This window comes from Numida meleagris, chromosome Z (genome assembly GCF_002078875.1).
Source record: "Numida meleagris isolate 19003 breed g44 Domestic line chromosome Z, NumMel1.0, whole genome shotgun sequence".
NCBI classification, from domain to species: domain Eukaryota; kingdom Metazoa; phylum Chordata; class Aves; order Galliformes; family Numididae; genus Numida; species Numida meleagris.
This window is the reverse complement of record NC_034438.1, coordinates 34,532,135-34,553,006: the sequence shown is the minus strand read 5'-3', so window position 1 is coordinate 34,553,006 and position 20,872 is coordinate 34,532,135. Positions and strand designations below refer to the sequence as shown.

Here is a 20,872-nt window from a genome sequence, read left to right as displayed (position 1 = left end):
TTGGAAGGTGTGTAAAATGATAGGCCCCTCTCTACAGCACTGTTGAAGTTTTGGTTATGAAGTTCCCTTTAAACCTGAAAATGTTCATACTTAACAGCCATAGTTTAATTATATTTTAATGTCTTTAAAATAGAATATTTAGCTCATTATGAGTCATGGCAGTACCATAAGACTTACCACCTACCCTTGGTGTAGCCAGCCAATCAGCACAGAGTTTGATTTTAGACTTCCTTTTTACTCAGATAGGTACCCATGTATACATATACATTTCTACATCAGATCTTCAATATTCTTCAAACAGGAAAAAATAAAAAAAATAAAAAAAAAAGAAACTGCAGTGTAACTGGAATTTTACAAATGCAGGCATTACAGATGTGTGTGCTGTACAGCAGCTTGCAGATAATTGATAAGTAAAGGATACAGACAGGTGCTTAAAATAATTTTTAATTGTTGATGTGCATTGCCATGTTTGTCTTGCAACTTCCTGCCTTTTATCAGTGTTATAACGTTCACACTTGTTTTTTTCATAGATGACACAAATCCCCTTGTCCTGCTGTTTGCCATCCATCTGCAGTTTACCTGCAGGACATGAGGGGTGCCTTAATTCTGTACTAAAGAAAAAAGCAGATTCAGAGTTTTGTAATTTTTCAAGCTACTCTTGCCGAGAAAGTAAGCTACTAAATCCCACTCAGAGAGAAGCAACATCAACCGATCTGGGCTCTGGTTTATATTAATATTGACATCCTGGGTCATGGAACAGGCAGGTCTTCAGTGGGAGGGCCAGTATGGTCCATATCACTGTGTGGGTGAAAACTACTTTGGGAACATGCTTATCAATAAATCAAGTTGACTATGGCTCTAGTCAGTGATTAGATAATGTTTAGGAATGTCAATAATATTTATAGGAAATGTATCTAGAAAACCTGGAAAAGTACCCTATGGTACCTGTGGATTCACACTGTTTTTATCATTATGGGAGAGCTGGGCAGTGTGGTTAACTAATATCCACAGAATTTCATAAAGTCTTTCTATGCTTCGTTAGTTTTAACCAAGGAGCCCAGAAAGGGGCATTTGAGCAATGTAATAACGTAACAGCGGTAACTGTGTATTGGAAAAATAATACGAAATTCTATTGTGTTGGTGGATTTCTAAGTACTTCAGAGAAAAAAAAATACAGCTAAATCAATAATGATATATCCTCGTATGGAAGAAAATAGTGAAAAGTTGCAATGTTATATAGAGAGTTTTGCTATATATCAGTAGTTATTTACAGTCTGTTTATGCTTTGTAATACTAACCAACTCAGTTGTCTGAAGCTGGGAAGATACTTCTTCAGTGGCGTGCTCTGACATAACAGCATGTTATAAAATTAATTCCAACATTATTTACTTAACTGATGTCATCACAAGACCTCTCTCAATTATTCTGCAGTGGTATTAGGAATGTGGAGAGTCCCCATTTGACTAAGAGCTGTCAGATATTGTCCTAGTTTTCAGGAAAGCAGACCCTGGTACCTGCAGTCTCATCAGTCTCACTTCAGTGCCTGATAAAATTATAGAATCACAGAATCATAGAATTAGCAAGGTTGGAAAAGACCTCCAAAATCATGCAGTCCAACCATTCACCTACCAACAATATAACCCCACTAAGCCATGTCTCTCAACACAACATCTGACTGTCTCTTGAACATCTCCAGGGACGGTGACTCAACCACCTCCCTGGGCAGCCCATTCCAGAGCCTGACCACTCTTTCAGAAAAGGAGTATTTCATAACGTCTAGCCTGAATCTCCCTTGGTTCAGCTTGAGGCCATTCCCCCTTGTCCTGTTGTTAGTTACAAGAGAGAAGAGGCCGATCCCCAGCTCACTACAACCTCCCTTCAAGTAGTTATAGAGAGTGATATGGTTACCTCTGAGCCTCCTCTTCTCCAGACTGAACAACCCCAGGTCCCACAGCCACTCCTCATAAGGCCTGTGCTCCAGACCCCTCATGAGTTTCGCTGCCCTCCTCTAAACACGCTCAATGTCTTTCTTGCAGTGAGGGGCCCAAACCTGGACACAGTACTCAAGGTGCGGCCTTATGGAGAAGGTCATTCTGAGAGTTGCTGAAAGACACTTGAAAGACAATGCAGTCACTGTTCACAACCAACACAGGTTCTTGAGGGAAAAATTTTTTTTAGTGTCCTTAATTACCTTTTATGACTAGGTTACCCACCTAGTTGATCAAGATAAGGCAGTATAATCTTTTTTAATTTCAGCAAAGCTGTTTCTCACTGTATCCTTCCAGACAAAATAGCCAGTATGCAGATAGTCAAGTACATACAAAAACAGGTGAACAGTTGGATGATGGATTGGACTCAGAGGGTTACAGTAAATAGGGTTACATCAGACTGGTGAGCAGTCAATAGACAGGTTCTACAGGGCTCTGTTTTTCAGCCAGTCCTCTTCAATATTTTTATCTGGATGCAGGACTCAAATATATACTATGTAAGCTTGCAGAGGATATTAAATTATGAGGAATTGTGGACTTCCTCTGGTGTGGGAAGGCCTTGCAGAGAGATCTTGACAAACTGGAGGACTAGGCAATCGCCAACCACACAAAATTTATCAAAAGTACCATACCCAGGGGTGCATCAAACACGGCATTACTAGACATTTGAAGGAAGGGATTGTCCTGCTCCGCTCTACACTGCTGTAGCCTCACCTTGAGCACTATGTTCAGTTCTGGGCACCACAATATAAGATATAAAACTATTAGCGTCCAGAGAAGATCTACAAAGATGGTGGAATGTCTAGAGGGCAAGACTTTTGAGAGGCAGCTGAGGTCCCTTGGTTTATTCAGACAGAGAAGAGCAGGCTGAGGGGAGGCCTCATGGCAGCCTGCAGCTTCTGAGGCAAGTGGAGGGGCAGCGCTGAGCTGTGCTCTCTGGTGACAGTGATATTATAGGAGGGAACAGCATGGAGCTGCTGCAGGGCAGGGTCAGGTTGGGGGTCAGGGAAAGGTTCTCCACCAAGAGGATGATCAGGCATGGAACAGACTCCCCAGGACCGTGATGACTGCACTGAGATACTGGGGTTCAAGAAGCCTTTGGGTAAATGCTCTCAGACAGTAGGGTTTGAATTTTGAGTGGTGCTGTGTGGAGCCAGGAGATGGACTCCTTGATCCTTGTGGGTCTCTTCCAATGTCGGATATCCTGTGATTTTAGCTCATCAATTACAAGGGCTGGTTGCAGGTTTTTAAATGAAGGATGATGTTCTGAGAAGTCCTCAATGTAAATGAAGCTGTCATGCATCTTTAAGGTGGAAATAATTCTGACAAGACCTTGTTTTGGACACAGTCACAGCAATGGCTATGCTTACCAGACTCTGGGCAGTTCATAAAGCTTTGGTGCTATTATCAGTATTCAACCCCCTGAAAGTCTGCCTAATTCTCAGTATGACTTGGTGTGTTCTCAGAGCTCTGTTGAGCAGTATTTGGCTGCTGATGGCTGCAGAGCTGTCATGACTGGGTAGGTGCTCTGGGAAAACAGTGCTGGTGCTCCACTGATTTCTTCACATACAGCCCTTGCTCAGTGAATTAAGGCGAGATGTGTCTTTTCAATTAACAAGCTTTAATTTCAGCCTGAAAAGCAATGTGTGCTCTACCTAGTTTTAAGCATTCTGACTTGAAATACTAACTTTTGGCTTCATGAAGTGGGAATCATATAGGTTCTGTACCCCTGACCACATGTCATGGCTTTGGCTGGGACATAGTTAATTTTCTTCACAGGGGCTCATCAGTCATTGCTGAGCAGTGTTTACACAGAACTAAGGACTTTCTGGTTTCTCATGCTGCCGTGCCAGTGAGGGGATGGGGGTGTGCAAGGAGCTGGGAGGGGACTCAGCCAGGACAGCTGGCTCCAACAGGGTAAAGGGATAACCTATAGCATACCATGTAATGGTCAATACCAGCAATAAAAGCTGGTGGGTAGAGGGAGGAAGAGGAGGACATTCAAAGTGATGGCATTTGTCTTCCAGAGAAAATTCCTTTTCAGGAAGTGGAAAGTAAATATATCTGCCTGAAGATGGGAAGTAGTGTATGAATTTCTTGTTTTGCTTTTCTTGCATGGGCAGCTTTTGCTTTACCTATTGAGCTGTGTTTATCTCAATCCATGAGTTCTCTTGCTTTTACCTTTCTGATTCTCTCCCCCAGCACACCTGGGAAGAGTGAGACTGGCTGTGAGGGGTTCAGCTGCTTGTCCTCTTCATGAGATACAGCCCATCTGCTGTATCAACTGCACTGCTCAGCTTGGTGTTATCAGCAAACCTGCTGAGGGTGCACTCAATCCTATCATCTATGTCACTGACATTGATAAAGATGTTATAGAGTACTAATCCCAAGACAGACCCCTGGGGGACACTGCCTTGTTAGCGGCCTCTATCTGGACATAGAATCAGTCTCTGTTTTGAGCTTGAAATATGCTTATAGAGTTACAGCAGGAAAGAAAACAAATCTCATCTTTGCTTAGTAATATAATTTTTTGTCTTTTTTAATAACTTTCCCTTTATGAGTTAAAAAACATGACCATGTATAGCAATGCCGCTGTGGTCCACATTGTATATGCTGTAGTATGGGGCACTGCTGTATGTATTCTAGCTGTGTTTTGCTGTTGACTTTTAGTTGTTGACAAGTGAAATGTTTTTATCAGTTTTTCTTTGTGCTGGTTTGTTGGTTATCACTTTTCAAATACATTTATAATTTCAAGTGTTTTGAAATTCAGCATTACTGATAAATGTTGTTCAAAACAGTATTGGACTTTTTAAGTCCTATGAGCTAACAGAGCTATTTGGGAACTTTAGTACATTCGGTTTGGAATTCCATACAGTGGCCAAGGAATTATTTTACTGGCTTTGCTGTAGTGTATAAAGTAGGACAGTGAGTGACAACATGTAAGATATATAGTTTTTTTTTGAGGTGTAGAAATATTAGCACAGCTCAGGTAGAAAACGCCAAAGATTATGCTTCTAAATTCAATAACACGATGCTTTAGTTGAAGTACACTGTCTGTTTGCTTCCTATGTGGGACGGTGCAGCAGCATGATTAAAAAAATAAAATAAAAATGAAGACATGACCTTGTTTTTGCTGTCTGATATGGTGAAATATGGTGATGTTCTCATAATATTTATGTGAACTGTAAGCTGTGTGAAATAGGGAAATACAAAACTTTGGATCCAAGGCCTTGGAAGACAGCTGCCCCTTCTGAACAGTGCAATGGTTGCAGAAGGGATGCTTTGATACTTCTTTTTTTGTTTCTGTACCAATTTTAATAGGCTTGATAGGGAGAAAAAGTAATGCAAAGCTCTCTGTTGCTGTAGCAACACAGTTGGCATCAAGAAGATCAAAGAGATTGTGTATTCTGATCTGCTGATCAGTGTTGCTCATCTTCTCAATCATCTGCGGTTGCAGTGATCTGAATAAACACTCTCAAAGTTCACCATGTGTGAAGGCAGACTTCGAAGGCACACAGGCACACAGCTCTGTTTTATGAATTTCTGTCTCCAGCCCAATTACTTTGCACATGATGAGTATTTTTTTTTTCTTCCTGCAATTATAACATTGTGATTGGTAGTAGCAGTTTTTGGCATGCCTAAGCCTATTGGAATACAAACCAAGTAGAAATGCACGCTAGTAAATTGTGACAGCTCAAGAGTGAGGTGTTTTTGTTTTTAAGAGCAGAGTACTCTAGCAAGACATTTAGAAGCCTTTAGAAAAAATGCAAACTTCTTAGTAAGTCAGTTACAGAACAATGAATATATAGCAGTGATGTTATAGACTATGGGTTGTATTTAATTAACTGCTTGCACATCTTAAAGCAGTCTTAAAGTTGCAACATGAACACCTTTTTAAAGTAATACATAAAACGGCACTTTAGATCTTGCATCAGATTTATTAACTATTACAAATGTGCAAGAATATCTGGAAAATGCCTACTTGTTAGCTGAAAACTCCTGCTATTAACCAGGGCCAAAGAAAGATCTCTTTCAGATAGTAGAGTCGTAGTATTTGAAGACAGATCCATGTGCTGTTTTCATGTAGTTAACCAATGTAGTAAATGCAGTCACAGGCAGGTGTTAGCAGATAAAATATTGTACAGTCCAAAATATTTTCTTCCAGGTTGTACTCAGATAGAAGTAGTGGCTTAAGATGATTGGTTCTCCTTGCAGAAATGCAATACAGACAGTAGGCAGAAGCCTGAATGGCCGTCAGTGTCTTTGGCAGTATGGCGCTGTTCAACTGCTGTACAGGGCAAGTGCCAGGCTTGAACAGGGCAAACCTCATCTTCCATCTAGAGCTGAGGAAGAGCACCAAAGTCAACACATGGGATGAAGAGGACAATCTCAACAGCAGTGGGCACCTTTAGCCACTGCAAAATTAGTACTGACTGCTTTGCCTGGTCTTAAGGCTGGCCTGCCCACAGCCCTTAAGAAAATCAGTCAGCATTTGGGGCAGTGGAACCAAGGAAAATATAGGAAAAAAGTCAAGTCTTTGAACAGCAGGATAGAGCATTTCTGTTTGGAGACAACTTGATACCTGGCAGAGTGTGTCCTTTGGTTCAGATTTACCATGTGTTCAGCCAGGCTATTAACCTTCAAAAAGTCAATAGTTGTAAACATGTTAGAAAATGTTTAAGGGTTTTGAATGGCTTTTAACTGTTAAGAATCTCTCCTCAGGGAATATGCTCCCAGGCTCCCATCGTCTGCATTTTTCTGGGAATTTTTGGTGTAAATAAGACAGCTTCCAGAGTGAGAGTAGAGGAAGAATACAGTCAAGTAGTGAGGAAAAACAGGGAAAGCTTAGTAAATTAATTACCTGACATCTGTTTTCTAAACAGAAGCTTAGGCTGGTTGGAAAGCAGGAGCATTATACCATTTTCAGAGGTACTTTGGTGTTTTATCCTTCACTGTAACAGTGCTGAAGCAAGCTTCAGAACCAGAATTTTGTGAAACAGGAAATGGTTTCATACCGAAAGAGAGGAGATTTAGGATGGAAATAAGGAAGCAGTTTTTTTACAGTAACGGTGGAGAGGCACTGGAACAGGTCACCCAGAGATGTGGGGGATGTCCTGTCCCTGGAGACACTCAAAGCCAGGCTAGACAGGGCTCTGAGCAAGCTGATCTAGCTGTAGGTTTCCCAGTTCATTGCACAGGAGGTGGAGCAGATGACATTTAAGGGTCCCTTCCAACTCAAAAGATTCCACTGAGCCTATTTTCATTAGCTGTAGTCATGAAGGGTAAAATATTTTTGCTTCACTTGCAAAATGCTATTAAATTACTGTGGATGTGATGGGATGAATCGCTGAATTGAAGTTTTGTTCCTGTGGTGTGTTTGGAATTCACTGGCTTACAAGAAGAATAAGGATTTAGAAATTAAGCAGTGGAGAGAATTTTTATAGATATGGCTAAACATCCAGGTTACAACTACAAACTTGCAAAACATGGGAAATTTTACATTTTTGAGACAAAGTCATGGGTATCAAATTATTTTTTTCAATTTTAGAAAGTATCATATTATAACATAAAAAACATGGGAATATCATCGTATGTTATATTAGGTTACTGATTTAGGCTTCAGTATGTGACTGTACTCACTTCATCTCTTGAAGAGGAGACTACTCATGTAGGTTAACCCAATCATTTGCATAAGTGCTTTTTTTCAGACTGGAGCCTTGTTTTCTGCATTTCAGCCCCAGAAAATTCTATTTTTCCATTAGCCTACAACAAGTAAGGATTTTAATGGGGTGTGTGCAGTGACAATATTTTATTATCTTAGTTCTTTTCTGGCGTAAATGTCTGGGCTGGCGAAGTCATGATATTTCTGGAGGGCTGAGATGATTGCGGCAAAAATGCTATAAATAAAATGTATTATTTTACTCATGGTCATGTGAAATGTCCATGGTATGGACTTCATTACTTTCAAATTGCTTTATCTGCTTACATCTATTATGTTGTGATCCAGAGAAATGGCTCCATATAATTACTGTAAAATGTAGCACCTGTTAGTTACCAGCTGAAATAGTTTAACTATGTCTAGTTAGATCTATCTGAGGCTTTTATGACCTTTCCACTTTTTTCTTTTTTAATGTGGAACCATCAAGTTTACAGTTGGTTTTTTGGGGGAAAAATGGCATGTACTTTTGAAAGTTCAGTATACGGACAATGAAAGGACAGCAGTCTGTTCTGTGTTTTTTTTCTCAGAATCATCATGGTGTAGTTCTATGTGTATATAATATACATGACCTTTTGTGAAAGCACAACACAAATGCATAATAATATTAGCACAGAGCAAGTGCTTAGGAACCATACTGACAGACGCTTCAAAAATATTCGTAGAGAAAAACAGGCATATTGCATACTGTTGCCCACCACAGCATTAGCATCTGAAAGGCATTGTCCACTCAATGGTATCTCGAGACTGGCTAAAAATTACGTAGCTTTGAAAAGAGTTTGCATGGCTTTTATTTGTTCTAGGCACTAGAGAATTTTTTAGGGCATAACAAAGCTTTTTGTATTTTTTTTCCCTGAAGCTTTTCACTGAAACTGGAATGCACAAGCATGAAAGCTGAGATGTTAACATAAGCACTTAAATCCCAGGAATCAAGTTTGTGCAAACACTAAATATAATAATACTTGCTGTAAAAACGGATGGGGCCAACACCGATGGCATGGAAGAGCTGCACTGACACTCTGTATAGTCTACTGTGACATTTTGGGAATCTCTCCCCACCCCCCCGCCACCCCCCACCTTGGGACATGGGTTTAGGAGCCTGTGGTCTACAATAGCTAAGATGGTATGTAAACTAAGATGGTACTCTGCTGCAGCAATTTAGAAGAAAAGCTGTTTTTCTGGATGTTTATGTGTGTATTAATTTGATATACATTACTTTCATGGATTTCTGCACACTGAATATTTAGTGCAGGGCTGTGTTGGAAGCACTGCATAGAGTTTGAGCTATGCAAGATAAGAGAGGAACTACAGTGAATTTGCAGTGTCTCTGAGTACCTGCTGAGAAGACCTGCTCTTTAATGGTACAGAAATGTACCAGAGTGCAGAATAATATACATAAAAAGAGTTTCACAAGTAGTTACATGGTTCTCCTGCTGTTTCTTTGTTAATGAGCGCATGGATTTCTCTAATACCAGGCCTTGAATCTGGGAGAATTTAGAGGAACAGCCTTCTTACTACACCAAAAGTGACAGCAAACTGTCTATTCACTCTCCCGAGTAGTGAACTGAGACGGCATCAACGTCTGTCCTTCTCAGCACTGATATGTAAGATAGGGCACAGCAGAGAATACAACAACAAAAGAAAATTAACAACTTCTTGCTTACCACATGGCAGCTGTCAGGGCTGACCAGAGCAGTTACCACCTAGCTTCTTTTATTGCTACTAGTCCAGTTATACAAGAGAAAACACAGGTTAGTTGAGCAAAACAGTCTCATTGGCTTTAAAACCTAGGCTGAGCTTTCTATTTTTTATCTAGTTCTAAAACTGAGAGTTGGACCTTTTTTTTTTTCTACAACCCATTTCTCTCCTTTATGCCCAGTAGGTTTGTGAGAGCTTTGTGTACAGAGCTTTCAGACAAAAAGTAAAAAAAAAAAAAGTCAAATTCCTGGAAAATCAGCACTTGAATATTGCTTGCTGGCTTAATTTGCCCCTTCTGCATTTACAGGAGTGAATAGGTACGGTCACTGTTCTTTCCTCCCAGGACTTTTGTGACACTGAGCTTACAGATACAGAGAACTGACCACGCAAGTAAATTACTTGGGGTGTCTTCATCTTTCATCTATGGCCCCCATATTTTGTTTTGTTTTTATAGTGCATAATTCAATTTATATGCATAGTTCAGACTTTGAACAGAATGTAGAGCTGTTAACTTCCCCATATTATGCTGTTCATACTGTATTAATGTTTCATAAATATTGAGGTCTTCTCATACAATTCTGGGAAAATGTGGTCCAGATAAGCACAGATTTTAGTTCCACTTCTGAGATGCCCAAGACTTTATATAACCATGTCTTTGGCAGCCATACCTTCTTCACCTTTATAACAGTTCTTATCCTTGTTGGTGGGGGTCATCTAAGAAGAGCTTGTGTTAGTTTGCCTACGACCTCTTTCAGCTATGTTAAGGACCATGTTTACAGTCATGTGTCTATATGCATTTTTGGTTTATTTCAGCTTTATGAAGTGTCTTATAGGCATGGTATCCTTGGAAACCAGTATTCAGCTGCTTCACATGAGAAGCTGTAATCTTTTCTTGTGTACTTCTTTGCCTGCTTTTCTGTATGTTTTCAGTCATAATACCCTTGAGATTTTTTCAGCAAAAATACTGCTACAGACAACAGATGTAATTAGTACTTCATCCTTATATATGTTAATATATAATTAATATATGTTTTTTTATTTTAATTGTTTTAGAATGGTAGGATGCATTAAAAAGAGTGCGGCAGAAGGTAAAGGGAGGTGATCCTCTCCCTCTCCTCTGCCCTGGTGACGCCATATCTAGAATATTGTGTACAGTTCTGGGCCCCTCAGTTCCAGAAAGACAGCCATCTTCTAGAGAGAGTCCAGCAGAGATGATCAGGGGCCTGGAGCATCTCCCTAATGAGGAAAGGCTAAGAGTCCTGGGACTGCTCAGCCTGGAGAAGACTGAGAGGCAATCTTGTCAGTGGTTAATAATATCTAAAGAGCAGGTGTCAAGAGGATGGGGCCAGCCTGTTTTCAGTGGTGCCCAGCGACAGGACAAAGGGCAGTGGGTACAAACTGGAACACAAGGAGTTCCATCTGAACACAAGGAAAAGCTTTACTGTGAGGGTGACAGGGCACTGGAGCAAGCTGCCCAGGAAGGTTGTGGAGTCTCCTTCAACTGGAGATACTCAAAATCTGTCAGAACACTTTCTTGTGCAACCTGCTGTAGGGAACCTACTTTAGCAGGAGCTTGGATTGGGGGGATTTCCAGAGGGCCCTTCCAACCCCTGCAGTTCTGTAACGAGACTTATGCACAGGAGAAAACTGTCAAAGGTATACTTTACACGACATTCTTTGAGAAGAAACTGACTAGTAATCTCTGTCCCTGGATCTCTGCTTCTGTCTTCTGAAGTATGTATTAAATTTAACATTGTTTATTCTGGCCAGTATAGTGTTCATCTCATGGTATCCTCTCTCAAAAGACTTCACAAATACTGTGAAATATTTCTAGGTACTAGAATTGGAGAATGTTAGTGTTATTTACTGGTGGTAGAATGTAATGCTGATTTAGAGCAAAACATCCCCAAAACTACATGTTATGGATTATAGTGACATCAAACTTCTTACTTATTTATTTTCCTCCCAGAGATGATCCTGGCTAACTTGAGAAGCATTGTATTGCTCATGTAGTGGATCCAGGGTCAAGTTAATTCATAAATAGCCTCATCCCCCTTTGTTCATTGAGAATTTTTTTATGAAACAAGACTGTAAATAATTAAGGCAGCTAATCATAGGTCACATTTTCTGCCAACTAATTGTTTTAATTGGTAAAATGTCCTCCACACATCTGTATGTATTTGTATGTGGGCATGTGTTGTTTTTTTTTAAGTGAATAACACAATAACATACAAGAGAAGGTTCTGTTGCTATGTGATTTGTGTGTTAGATTTTATTGTGAGAGATCAACTTCCATTTTATTCCCCTGTTCTCTACAAAACAATTATTCTGGCATTTCCTCTTAAAATTTTAAACCTCAAATTACTTTTCTCAATAATTTTTTGGTTGTTTAAATATCGTAGTTTGGAATAAGTATTTCCTTTTCTATAAGAACATAATTATTTCAACTTTTTGCTCAGTATTGCCGTTCTTCCATCTTCTCTGTGAGCTTGCAATCTGTAAGCTAGCTTTCCTCACTGGTTATACAAAAGAACAGTTTTACCCTGCCTGGCAGGTTAATTGTAATTGTAGTTGCTTGAGAGGAAATGTGGTGGTAGAGAACTCTACAGATACAGGCTTACAGAATTGTGGACGCTGAAATAGTGTCTTCTCTTGGCTGTGACAGATGTGGACGCTTGGCAGACAAGGTGGGATTGCTTTGCTGTTCTCTCTGTTGAGCTTCAGGTGGGTGGGATTACTCTCCTGAAAGCTGAAGTGATCATTGATGAGACAGGCCCCTCTGAGGCAGTAGAAGTTGCAAGTCCAGGAACTCTGTTAGAGAAGAGGGCGTGTCTTAGGGCAGCATTCCCCTTTCCTGAGAAACTCATGTTGGACAAAGTGGGAGCGCAAATAATACCATGTCTGCTTTTAAGTTGGTAGACCTCTCAGTATGTACAGCATGGGGAAACCTCAATCTTAGGACTATTGTGCGTAAGAGCAGGAAATATGTAGACTTGGTGATGGGATGTGGGATGTTACTGCAGCACTTCAGTGTTTATGTCGTAATATGAGGTAGTATGCAAGGTCCTCTAACAGTAGTTCAGAGGAAGGCACGAAGAGCTCATGTCACCCACGTACAGATTTTTTTTCTATTTTTTAATGTGAATAAAGAGCTTTAACTGATGGGCTTTATTTTTAACATGGTTATATGATCCCAAATAACCATAAAATATTACAGAAGCAGTACTTTTATATGCTATGTCATAAACAGGTGAGTTTACCTGAAAATTGTTTCTCGCTTGAGAATAAATTGTTGTCCTACTTGTAGAAACAAATAAAAATGTTTTGAACGTTTTTATGCCAGGAGTTTTAAAACTGGTCAAAAAAGTACCTTTCCAGGGAAAACTTGAGCCACAGAGAAGTTCCTTTTCTTGCCAGTTTCAAAACACAGAATCCCTCAGGTGGGCCTAATAAAGAAGCCAGTGTCTCCTGTGCATCAGTGTGAGAGCAGTAAAAGAGAATAAACTGAGTGCAATAAATTATATCAGGTCATTGCACTAATGAGCAGTTTGGGTCTGAGCTCTCATTAGCTTGTCTGCAGGAAGAGAAAACCAGTAAAACAGGAAAAGGACGTAAAACAGGAAAAGGACGTACCACAGAAGCTCTTTGCTAGTCCTGTCTTAAGGTTCTATTGTTGAAGGACACCCTTTAGCTAATTTCAGACCCATTAAAAAAATCTACTTAGTGATTAGTAACTAGTGGATAAGAGCAGAATAAAGCTATAAATACCTAATCCCTTGGGATAACATCCTGTAAAGCTGTCAAAAAGCATTGCTTAAGTGACAAAAGATACCCTCTGGTAACAAGAAGTGTCAGTGCTGTAGGGACTAATCAATACTTCTATATGGAAGGAATATTTTTAGTTCCTTCTAAAAGGCAGGTCTTTTCTGTTAATGATGTTCATTCTCATGTTAAAATCAGCTGTCTATACTATCCTTCAGGTGCAATCGCATCCCCATTTTCTCAGAGCAGAAAAAAGTTTCATTTCCAGCAATTAACACTTTGAACATATATGCTAATCTGAGTGTCATGGAGTAAATTTTCAGGTGGGGCAGTTTAAGGAAATAATGTCTTCAAGTGGCATTAAGAATCCTTTTCAAAAGAGTTGGGATGATTTGTATTTCATTGGTAGTTTCCATGGTTTGACCTCTCAAAGTGATCTTACTAAGGGGGGAGGGGGGATTTTTTCAGGAGGATATTATACCGATGTTAATGTTATATTTATTTGTATCCATTCCTACCTGCGATCCTTTTTCTTAAGATAATGCTGGGAGAAAGCGTTGCCATGCAGGAATTTTATGATTAGGCCTTTTCCCTCTCTCTAGTAAACTAGTTCAAAATGAAAGTAGTGAAGTTTAGAAGTAAATGTCTCTGCATCTGTGCAGTTTTTTTTCTATGATGTTAGAACTTCTTCAAGAATTTTAAGTTGAATATAATGTCATTAGTATTTGGAATTTTTTAAAAAAGGAATGGATTTTATATATGCTACTGTTCATGTGAATATTAATAAAGAAAAAAAAAATGCAGTTAATGGAAACCTCACTGGCTGTCAGCGAGCAATTTTGCTGCAAACAAACCAGATATCTAAGAGTAACCTGCAGCTAGAAGACTGAAATTAGTTTCCAGAATTGTAATGTCTTTAAAGTTTGCATTAACTCTTGTTCTTTACTGGAATGGTCTATATCATGTCATCAAACTTATTTTGCAGCTGAATTCAGAAATTCAGGCAGTAAAAAAATTGGTTTCAGAAAATTACTTTTTTTTTTATGAAGCGTCAAGTGATACTGCCATGTCTTCCAAAATGGCCCCATCCTGTCAACCACAGTAGAATCACACTTGTTAGTCAAAAAGGCATTTTATGGTTGTTTGGGTTGCGTTTCCCAGCAGAGGGTTGGTTCTTGTGTATACAAATGATATATACCCATACAGCCATGGTTGATGGTTAGACTAAATGATCTTGGTGGTCTTTCCAACCTTAATGGTTCTATGATTCTGTGTCTAGAATTTATATTTTGACTGTGTTTTTGTGAAAACTGTGTACATTTCAGGAGAGTAGATCTCAGTGGTGTTTTTCTTAAACATTCTGCTGTCCAGAGAGGCATCTTTCAGTGTGAGAAAAGGCAGTAAGGTGCTGTAAATCTGCCTGCTCATTATGAAAGCCAACAATAGATTGTTTTATGGAGAAAAGACAACTGTGACTGGATACTACTGCTGTTATTGTTTACAAGGATTTAGTTCTAGAGGAATCACAAGGATTATTATATAGGCAAGGAGAGACAGAAAACTTTAATTTACCTAGATAACAATTCACAGCAATGCAACTGTATAAGATTTGAAGATTAAGCAGGTTTTATTTTCAGTAGATTTTTCAATTATTACTTCTTCCCTCAAGTTTCACCATTCTTTCTGTGTGGACATTTCCTGTTTTGTGTTCTCTGTTAGCATTCCCTATGTCCATATACAAGATCTGTTCTTATCTCATACATGCAGTTGTGTGCGCAAGACATACCTAAATCCTAACATATTACAAAAGAAGTGTATGGAGGCATGCAGTATACCAGCAGGAGGCAAGAATTATCAGAACAATGCTCATAAGTCATAGACAATATGGGAAAAATTATATAGAATTGTATTTTGATTAATTTGACTAGGAAACTTTAATGAATTTTAGGGAGGAATATATATTGTTTAAACAGCAGTGGAAGACAATGTATGTAACTTCTTGTAAAATCATGTAAAATTATGCTAATGACTCTATTCTGAAGAGATTTGAAAATCTAGTTTTCAATGAGTTAGAATAATTTTCCTGTGTAGTAATGCAGTCTTTCTAGTTTAATCACTGTTGCAGTTTCGAGGACCTTACTGTGTAAGGAAAATACTGGGATAAGAGGAAATCAAATAACAACAGAAAAGTTTGTTTTAACTGCTCATCTTAAGACTTATTTTCTAAGGAAGGTGAATGAAAACTGCTTGGAGCTTTGTGCTTGATCTGCTCAGGTCTTTCTCTCTTTTTATATTCCACTAAAGCATTATTTATTTGGAAAATGTGCACCTGCAGTACGGCAAGGACTAAGTAGCCTTAGGTCCATGCATTCTGTTATAAACTCATTTAGGCTTATATGTTGTAGAGCCTTTCAAACATGGTCACTTCTTGTTGAGATTTACACTTTACTAAAGCACTGCATGTTATATAGTATACATGTATGTTGAGTGCTTAGCAATTTTTATATTGTTTGGCTTGCTGGCACCTGAAGCAAAGATCTGAAAGTATTGTTCTGTTTAGGAGCTCCATTTTCTTCACAGTATGCCTTAAGCAGTAGCTAATACTAAGTGTTCTAGGCAAATATATATATATATATATATATGTTTATTATGATGTTATTTATTTTCTTTTTTTTTCTTTTAAGTCTGAACAGCCCAGTCCTGCCAGTTCGAGCTCCAGTTCCAGTTCCAGTTTTACACCACCTCAAAACAGCAGACAACAAGGTACCCAGGAAGGAAAAAAAAAATTGAAAAGAATGTGTGAAATGAAGGAGCTATTAAAAACAGGCTGATGGCATCTCATTAACACTTTTCTGCTGACTTTCATAGGCTGAATTGGCCACTGTTATGCTTTAGAGGCTTTTCCTCAGGTGTTTGCAAATCTGACTGTAAGGGAAGAATAAAAGGGGAGAAGATGCGTATTTATCTGAGAAAAGGGCACGAAGAATATTTGTTCTGAAGCACTAGATATGTGGCAGTTAATTATTATGCTAAACCCAGTAGGGTTTCTCTTCTTGAAGCTATCCTCTTGCAGGGTTATGTAGCATGGCACTTGCATGCCATCTGGAGCCCTGCTCAGGCTGACATGGCTTCCCATGGAAAGTGCAAGGACGTATGTATGTGGACACCTTCAAAGAGTCATGCTATTCCTGTATTATAAGCAAGTTTCCCTTTGGAAGCATGACCAGGGAAGAATATGGTTAGATTTTAAGTTGATGTTAAGTTTGCATTTTGGCTTTCTGGCTAATAATTACAGCTTACTCAGACCTCAGTAAAGAAAAGCAATCTTGTTCTCGAAGAGCTTGCTAAAGGAAGTTTTCTGTGAATCAGCTGAGATTCATTATACACGATGTATTAAACTACTTAGTTCTCACCTTGGCTTTTTTCCCTGCATTTGTAAGGTTGTACAACTGATACATTCTTAATCACCTTTTGTTTTGTCCTTTAGATACGGAAGCATTATAAAAAACAGCCTTTTGGCTAATGAAAATTGCATCTGTTTATTTATATTCCTCAATGGTCGACTTGCTTTTAAGATTATGAAAATACATTAGTACCTCAGGCAGACAGTTTGTTTTTAAAAAGGTCTCTGTATGATCTGTATCTGTCCTGCTGCTTTTCTGGAGGTGACTGGTACTGAATTTCTAATGTGTTTCTGGCAGTATTACTGCAGGTGAATGCAAGAGCTGAAGTGAACTGTGGCTGATGGCTGGCTTTAGGCATTTGATTTATAACGAAGGCTAAACAAAATCCTTTCTTGCTGAAACCCCATTTTTGCAGTCATGAAAACGTCATTAGGGCTGTGAGCTGTCTATGACAAGCCAGCAGGTTTTGATACTGAACACATTCCAGTGCTCCTGTTAGGCTACGTTATCTGGGGGAATAACCTTTTGACAAAATGTTTTCTTCTGAGCAAACTGTATTCATCTATTTCTCCTGGGTCATGTATAAGGCAAATCACAGACTGTCTTTCATTTCTGTACCTTCAGAAGAGCAGATGGGAGATTTTCCCTCTGATGGGAACTATTTTAAAGTACATGTATTATATACCTCTTTGCTTTCTTGTCACAGTAAATAGCAATTATTGCTTCTTACTGGGAGTTCCAGTTAACAAAAAACATCTGTTGCCCAGGTTGTGCATTTGTATAACAAGGAATGTAGCATTAGGGATACCGTGGTATGTTTGCCCTGTATATATTGTGCTCTCGTGGAAACCCATGCTTTATTCTCTAACTAAAACTTATAAGGCCTGTTACTCTTTTTTCTTTTTGTTCAGAATCTAGTGCTCACTCAAGTGTCAGAACCACCTCAAGATGAGCTTTTTTCACCACTTTTTGGATAAACATTGGGCTAACCAAAGTTTTCTCAAGTTCTTTTGCCCTCAGGGCTTACTTTGGGTTTTCTGTGTTTCCTTGCCAAGAACATTTTCTCTTGGGCAGCTCCTAGTTTTCAGATTCTCGCGAGCCACGCTGACCTTTTTGGAGAAAACAGCTTCTATAACCCTTAAAAAAAAAGAAGTTGTAAATTAAGTATTAGCAAGAAGCAAAATACTAATGGTAGTGTGACTGCCAGTGCTAGAAAAAAAAAGACTTAGTTTAACACTTTGGAGATTGCTAAGAAGGCTGACTGAAGTCAACCAGCTAGGTACAAAGTGTCTTGTTCAGAGTTGCAGACCTGATCCTCCATTCAGTGAAAGCATGTTTGAATGGCAGGTTGTTGAATGCCGGGGGATGTCAGTTGTGAATGTTTGTCAGGAGTCTATGTTCATTTTTCTCCAAGACAGAAGAACAAGCCTGTTGCCAGCTTGAGACAGGACTGTCTGCCCCAGAAGGCAGCAGAGAACAAGACAAAATGGCCCTCTGCTGTACTTGGAAAAAAGACGTAGGCAAGGATAATGAGTCAGCTCAAACCTGGAGGACAGGCTATGTAGGGAGCATGCTGAATGTGTGCAGTTTTTCTTCCTTCAATTTAAAAATAAAATCAAGGACTGATATTTAGAATGTCTTCCAACTCACTGCCAGCCCAGCTACCAGTTTCCGTATTTTTGAGTTATGTGTTGATCTTTAATGCAAGATCAGCTATTCTTATGTGACACTAAATATTTTTACAAAATTCGGTTTTTGTTGATTATTTTAACTTCCATGTCATTGTCCTTCTCCCCTGCTCTTTCCTTAAAGAGCTTGATGATGCTTTCTTTTCATCCACTTTTTTATTTAGTCTTTTCTGTAATTTTTTTCCTGCCTGTACTTTGTGGAGAGGAGATGAATGCATTCTCAAGAGCTGACTTTGGCCTGTGGACTGGAGCAAGGCATCTCTGCTGCCAGAACAGACAGAAAAAGACTACTGTCTTCAGCAGAATTTCAACAGTAGTTATTAGTATCTCTTCGCCCAATAAGGAAACCAGCCTTTCTAGGTTGGATCTAGCCTGTGGAAATACCCATGTGTTCTTCCCTTTTAGCTCTCTTAAAATGTATATTCCTTCTTTGTATATTTGCAGTTTAATGTTCCTTTCGTAACCTTTACCTCAATTCATTTAGCCCCCTATTCCTTATCTCTCATCCCAATAGCCAGCCTTGCCAGTAAGAATGCTTTTTGCAAAAGTTTGGAATAGGCAGATTCCTCCTTCAGTCTTGATGCTCTTGAGAGTGCCTTCTTCCCTCTGTTTCAGAGGAGAATCACTACTGCTCCTTTTGAAATTGAGGGAGAGAAACCTTTTCCAAGGGGTCAGCTGGTTAAATAATCAGACTCCAACTTAGCATTTGTAAATATCCGAGCATTGTTTGTCTGATACCCATACAGAAACAGAAAATGAGGCACAACTCAGCTGCTTTTGCAGATGGTTATATGGTTGTATGGATAAGAATTCTGTGTAAGTTGCTTTTCATTGTGGTCTGTGCAAGTGTCTGACCACTAGGACCACGCCCAGCAGCACCATTTGGGCCTGCTGCCACCCAGCCTCAAGGTGTGCAAACAACTAAAAGAAACCTTGCTCAAAAAGCTTCAACTTACAAATTTTCTTCTGCAGCCTTAGTGGTAAACCATACTCAGCAGTGGCTTTGAAGTCAGTTGCGCAAAACTGGTCAAAATTATTTGACATGTGTTTTGCCAGGTTTTGGGTAATCCGCAAAGCTATTCCTCCTGAGAGAGGAACACCCTCAGTGTTAGGGGGTCAGGCAGAGAGACATCTGTCTGCTCTTTGGGCTGTGACCAGAAATAACTCCCCCTGGCTCTGTTCCGCCATTAGCAAATACGAAGTGGAAAGGTTCATCTCCCTTTGGAGAACACTGGGACTTACTTCATTAACATTAGTACTTGTGTTTCCTGGGCTGGGGGAGTTACAGAATCTTAACAGTAAATGCTGTTCCTGCAGCCATCACTGTTGCTTGTACTTGCTGTTTTCTATCTCAGATGTGCTGTACGTTGGAATTTAATGACCTGTGGCATCAGCCTTGCTTCTTTCAGTCTTCTAAGCTTCTTTTGCCCATTCCTCTTTCAAGCAGCTGTAGTGGTTAATGTTGTTAAAATATTAAACACTTTTTTTTTGATAACTCTTTTGCAGCAAAGTAAATTGAGTAAAGCTGAACCAAAATCCTAAACTGAATTTCATACAGTCTTAGGAGCAAGTCTGCATGTTATATTAATTCTGGAAAAGGTATAGGGTGGTATTGTGTGGGATTTATGCTTTTTTTTTTTTTTTAACATACGAACATTGGCAAAGTGCTTACTTGACCTGAAACTGACCTTGAAATAAAGGGAGCTGCTAAATCTAAATATATCAAAAACAGGAAGACAAAGGCTGCCTTCACCAGTACAAGTTACAGTCCAAATGATTTATTGGACTCTGCTTCTCAGTATTTGGATTAATCTAACAAATATGCCATTACCAGTAGGTCCCTGTAGATCTGCACTGGCATGTAATACTCTTTGACAAAGCAAGAAAAACTAAAACTTAGCAATGTAAAATAATCTTGCTTCTAATAATAATAATAATACAGTAATAGTACATTTCTCCTAAACTAAAACATGCACAGAAGATGCCTGTTGTGACAGTATTTTATTTACTTCATCTGTGTTCCATGGGGCCAAACCTGCAAGCACTTGAACACAAGTCACTTCATTGTCATGAGTAAGTCTCCTAAAGCTTACTGTGTTGCTCATGTAAATAAATGATTCATAAATAAGTGCCAGCAGCATAAGCCCCCAGTGCATTACTTCATTTGTTTAATATTTGACTCTCTCTCCCCTCCCAATACCATGCTGGGAAGGTCACTTTCTGTTATCTACAAAGCTGGGTAATTTGCCTTAAGCGCTGCAAAGGGAACTTCATTTGCCTGTTTTTTGTTTGTTTCTGTTGTTTCAGGTCCACTGAGGTCTATAATGAAAGATCTGCACTCGGATGATAATGAAGATGAATCAGAGGAACCAGATGAGAATGACAATGATTCTGAGTTGGAACGACCTGTAAATACACGAGGAGGAAGCCGGAGTCGCAGGTGAGCGTCTTGTGATAGCAGATAATTTGTTGGCCAAAACATTTTTCTTCTTACTAGTGGAGTGAAGTATAATGTTCTCAAAGAGTGCTAACTAGCAAAATGGAAAGAGAGTTTAGATTCTTATTTTTAAAGGATACATGTGTAAACAAACAAACAAAAAAAGCCTGTTGGAGTTG

The 20,872-nt window shown here is 39.2% G+C and overlaps 1 protein-coding gene across 2 annotated transcripts in view; it reads left to right on the top strand.

The window, feature by feature from the left end:
- MLLT3 (MLLT3, super elongation complex subunit) overlaps nucleotides 1-20,872 on the top strand; it is a 117,883-nt gene that overhangs the window by 81,937 nt on the left and 15,074 nt on the right. For both annotated transcript variants that reach the window (XM_021380812.1, XM_021380814.1), the window contains 2 exons: nucleotides 15,849-15,927; nucleotides 20,564-20,696. In XM_021380812.1, coding sequence (XP_021236487.1) covers nucleotides 15,849-15,927; nucleotides 20,564-20,696 — 212 coding nt within the window. The remainder of the gene's footprint in view (nucleotides 1-15,848; nucleotides 15,928-20,563; nucleotides 20,697-20,872) is intronic.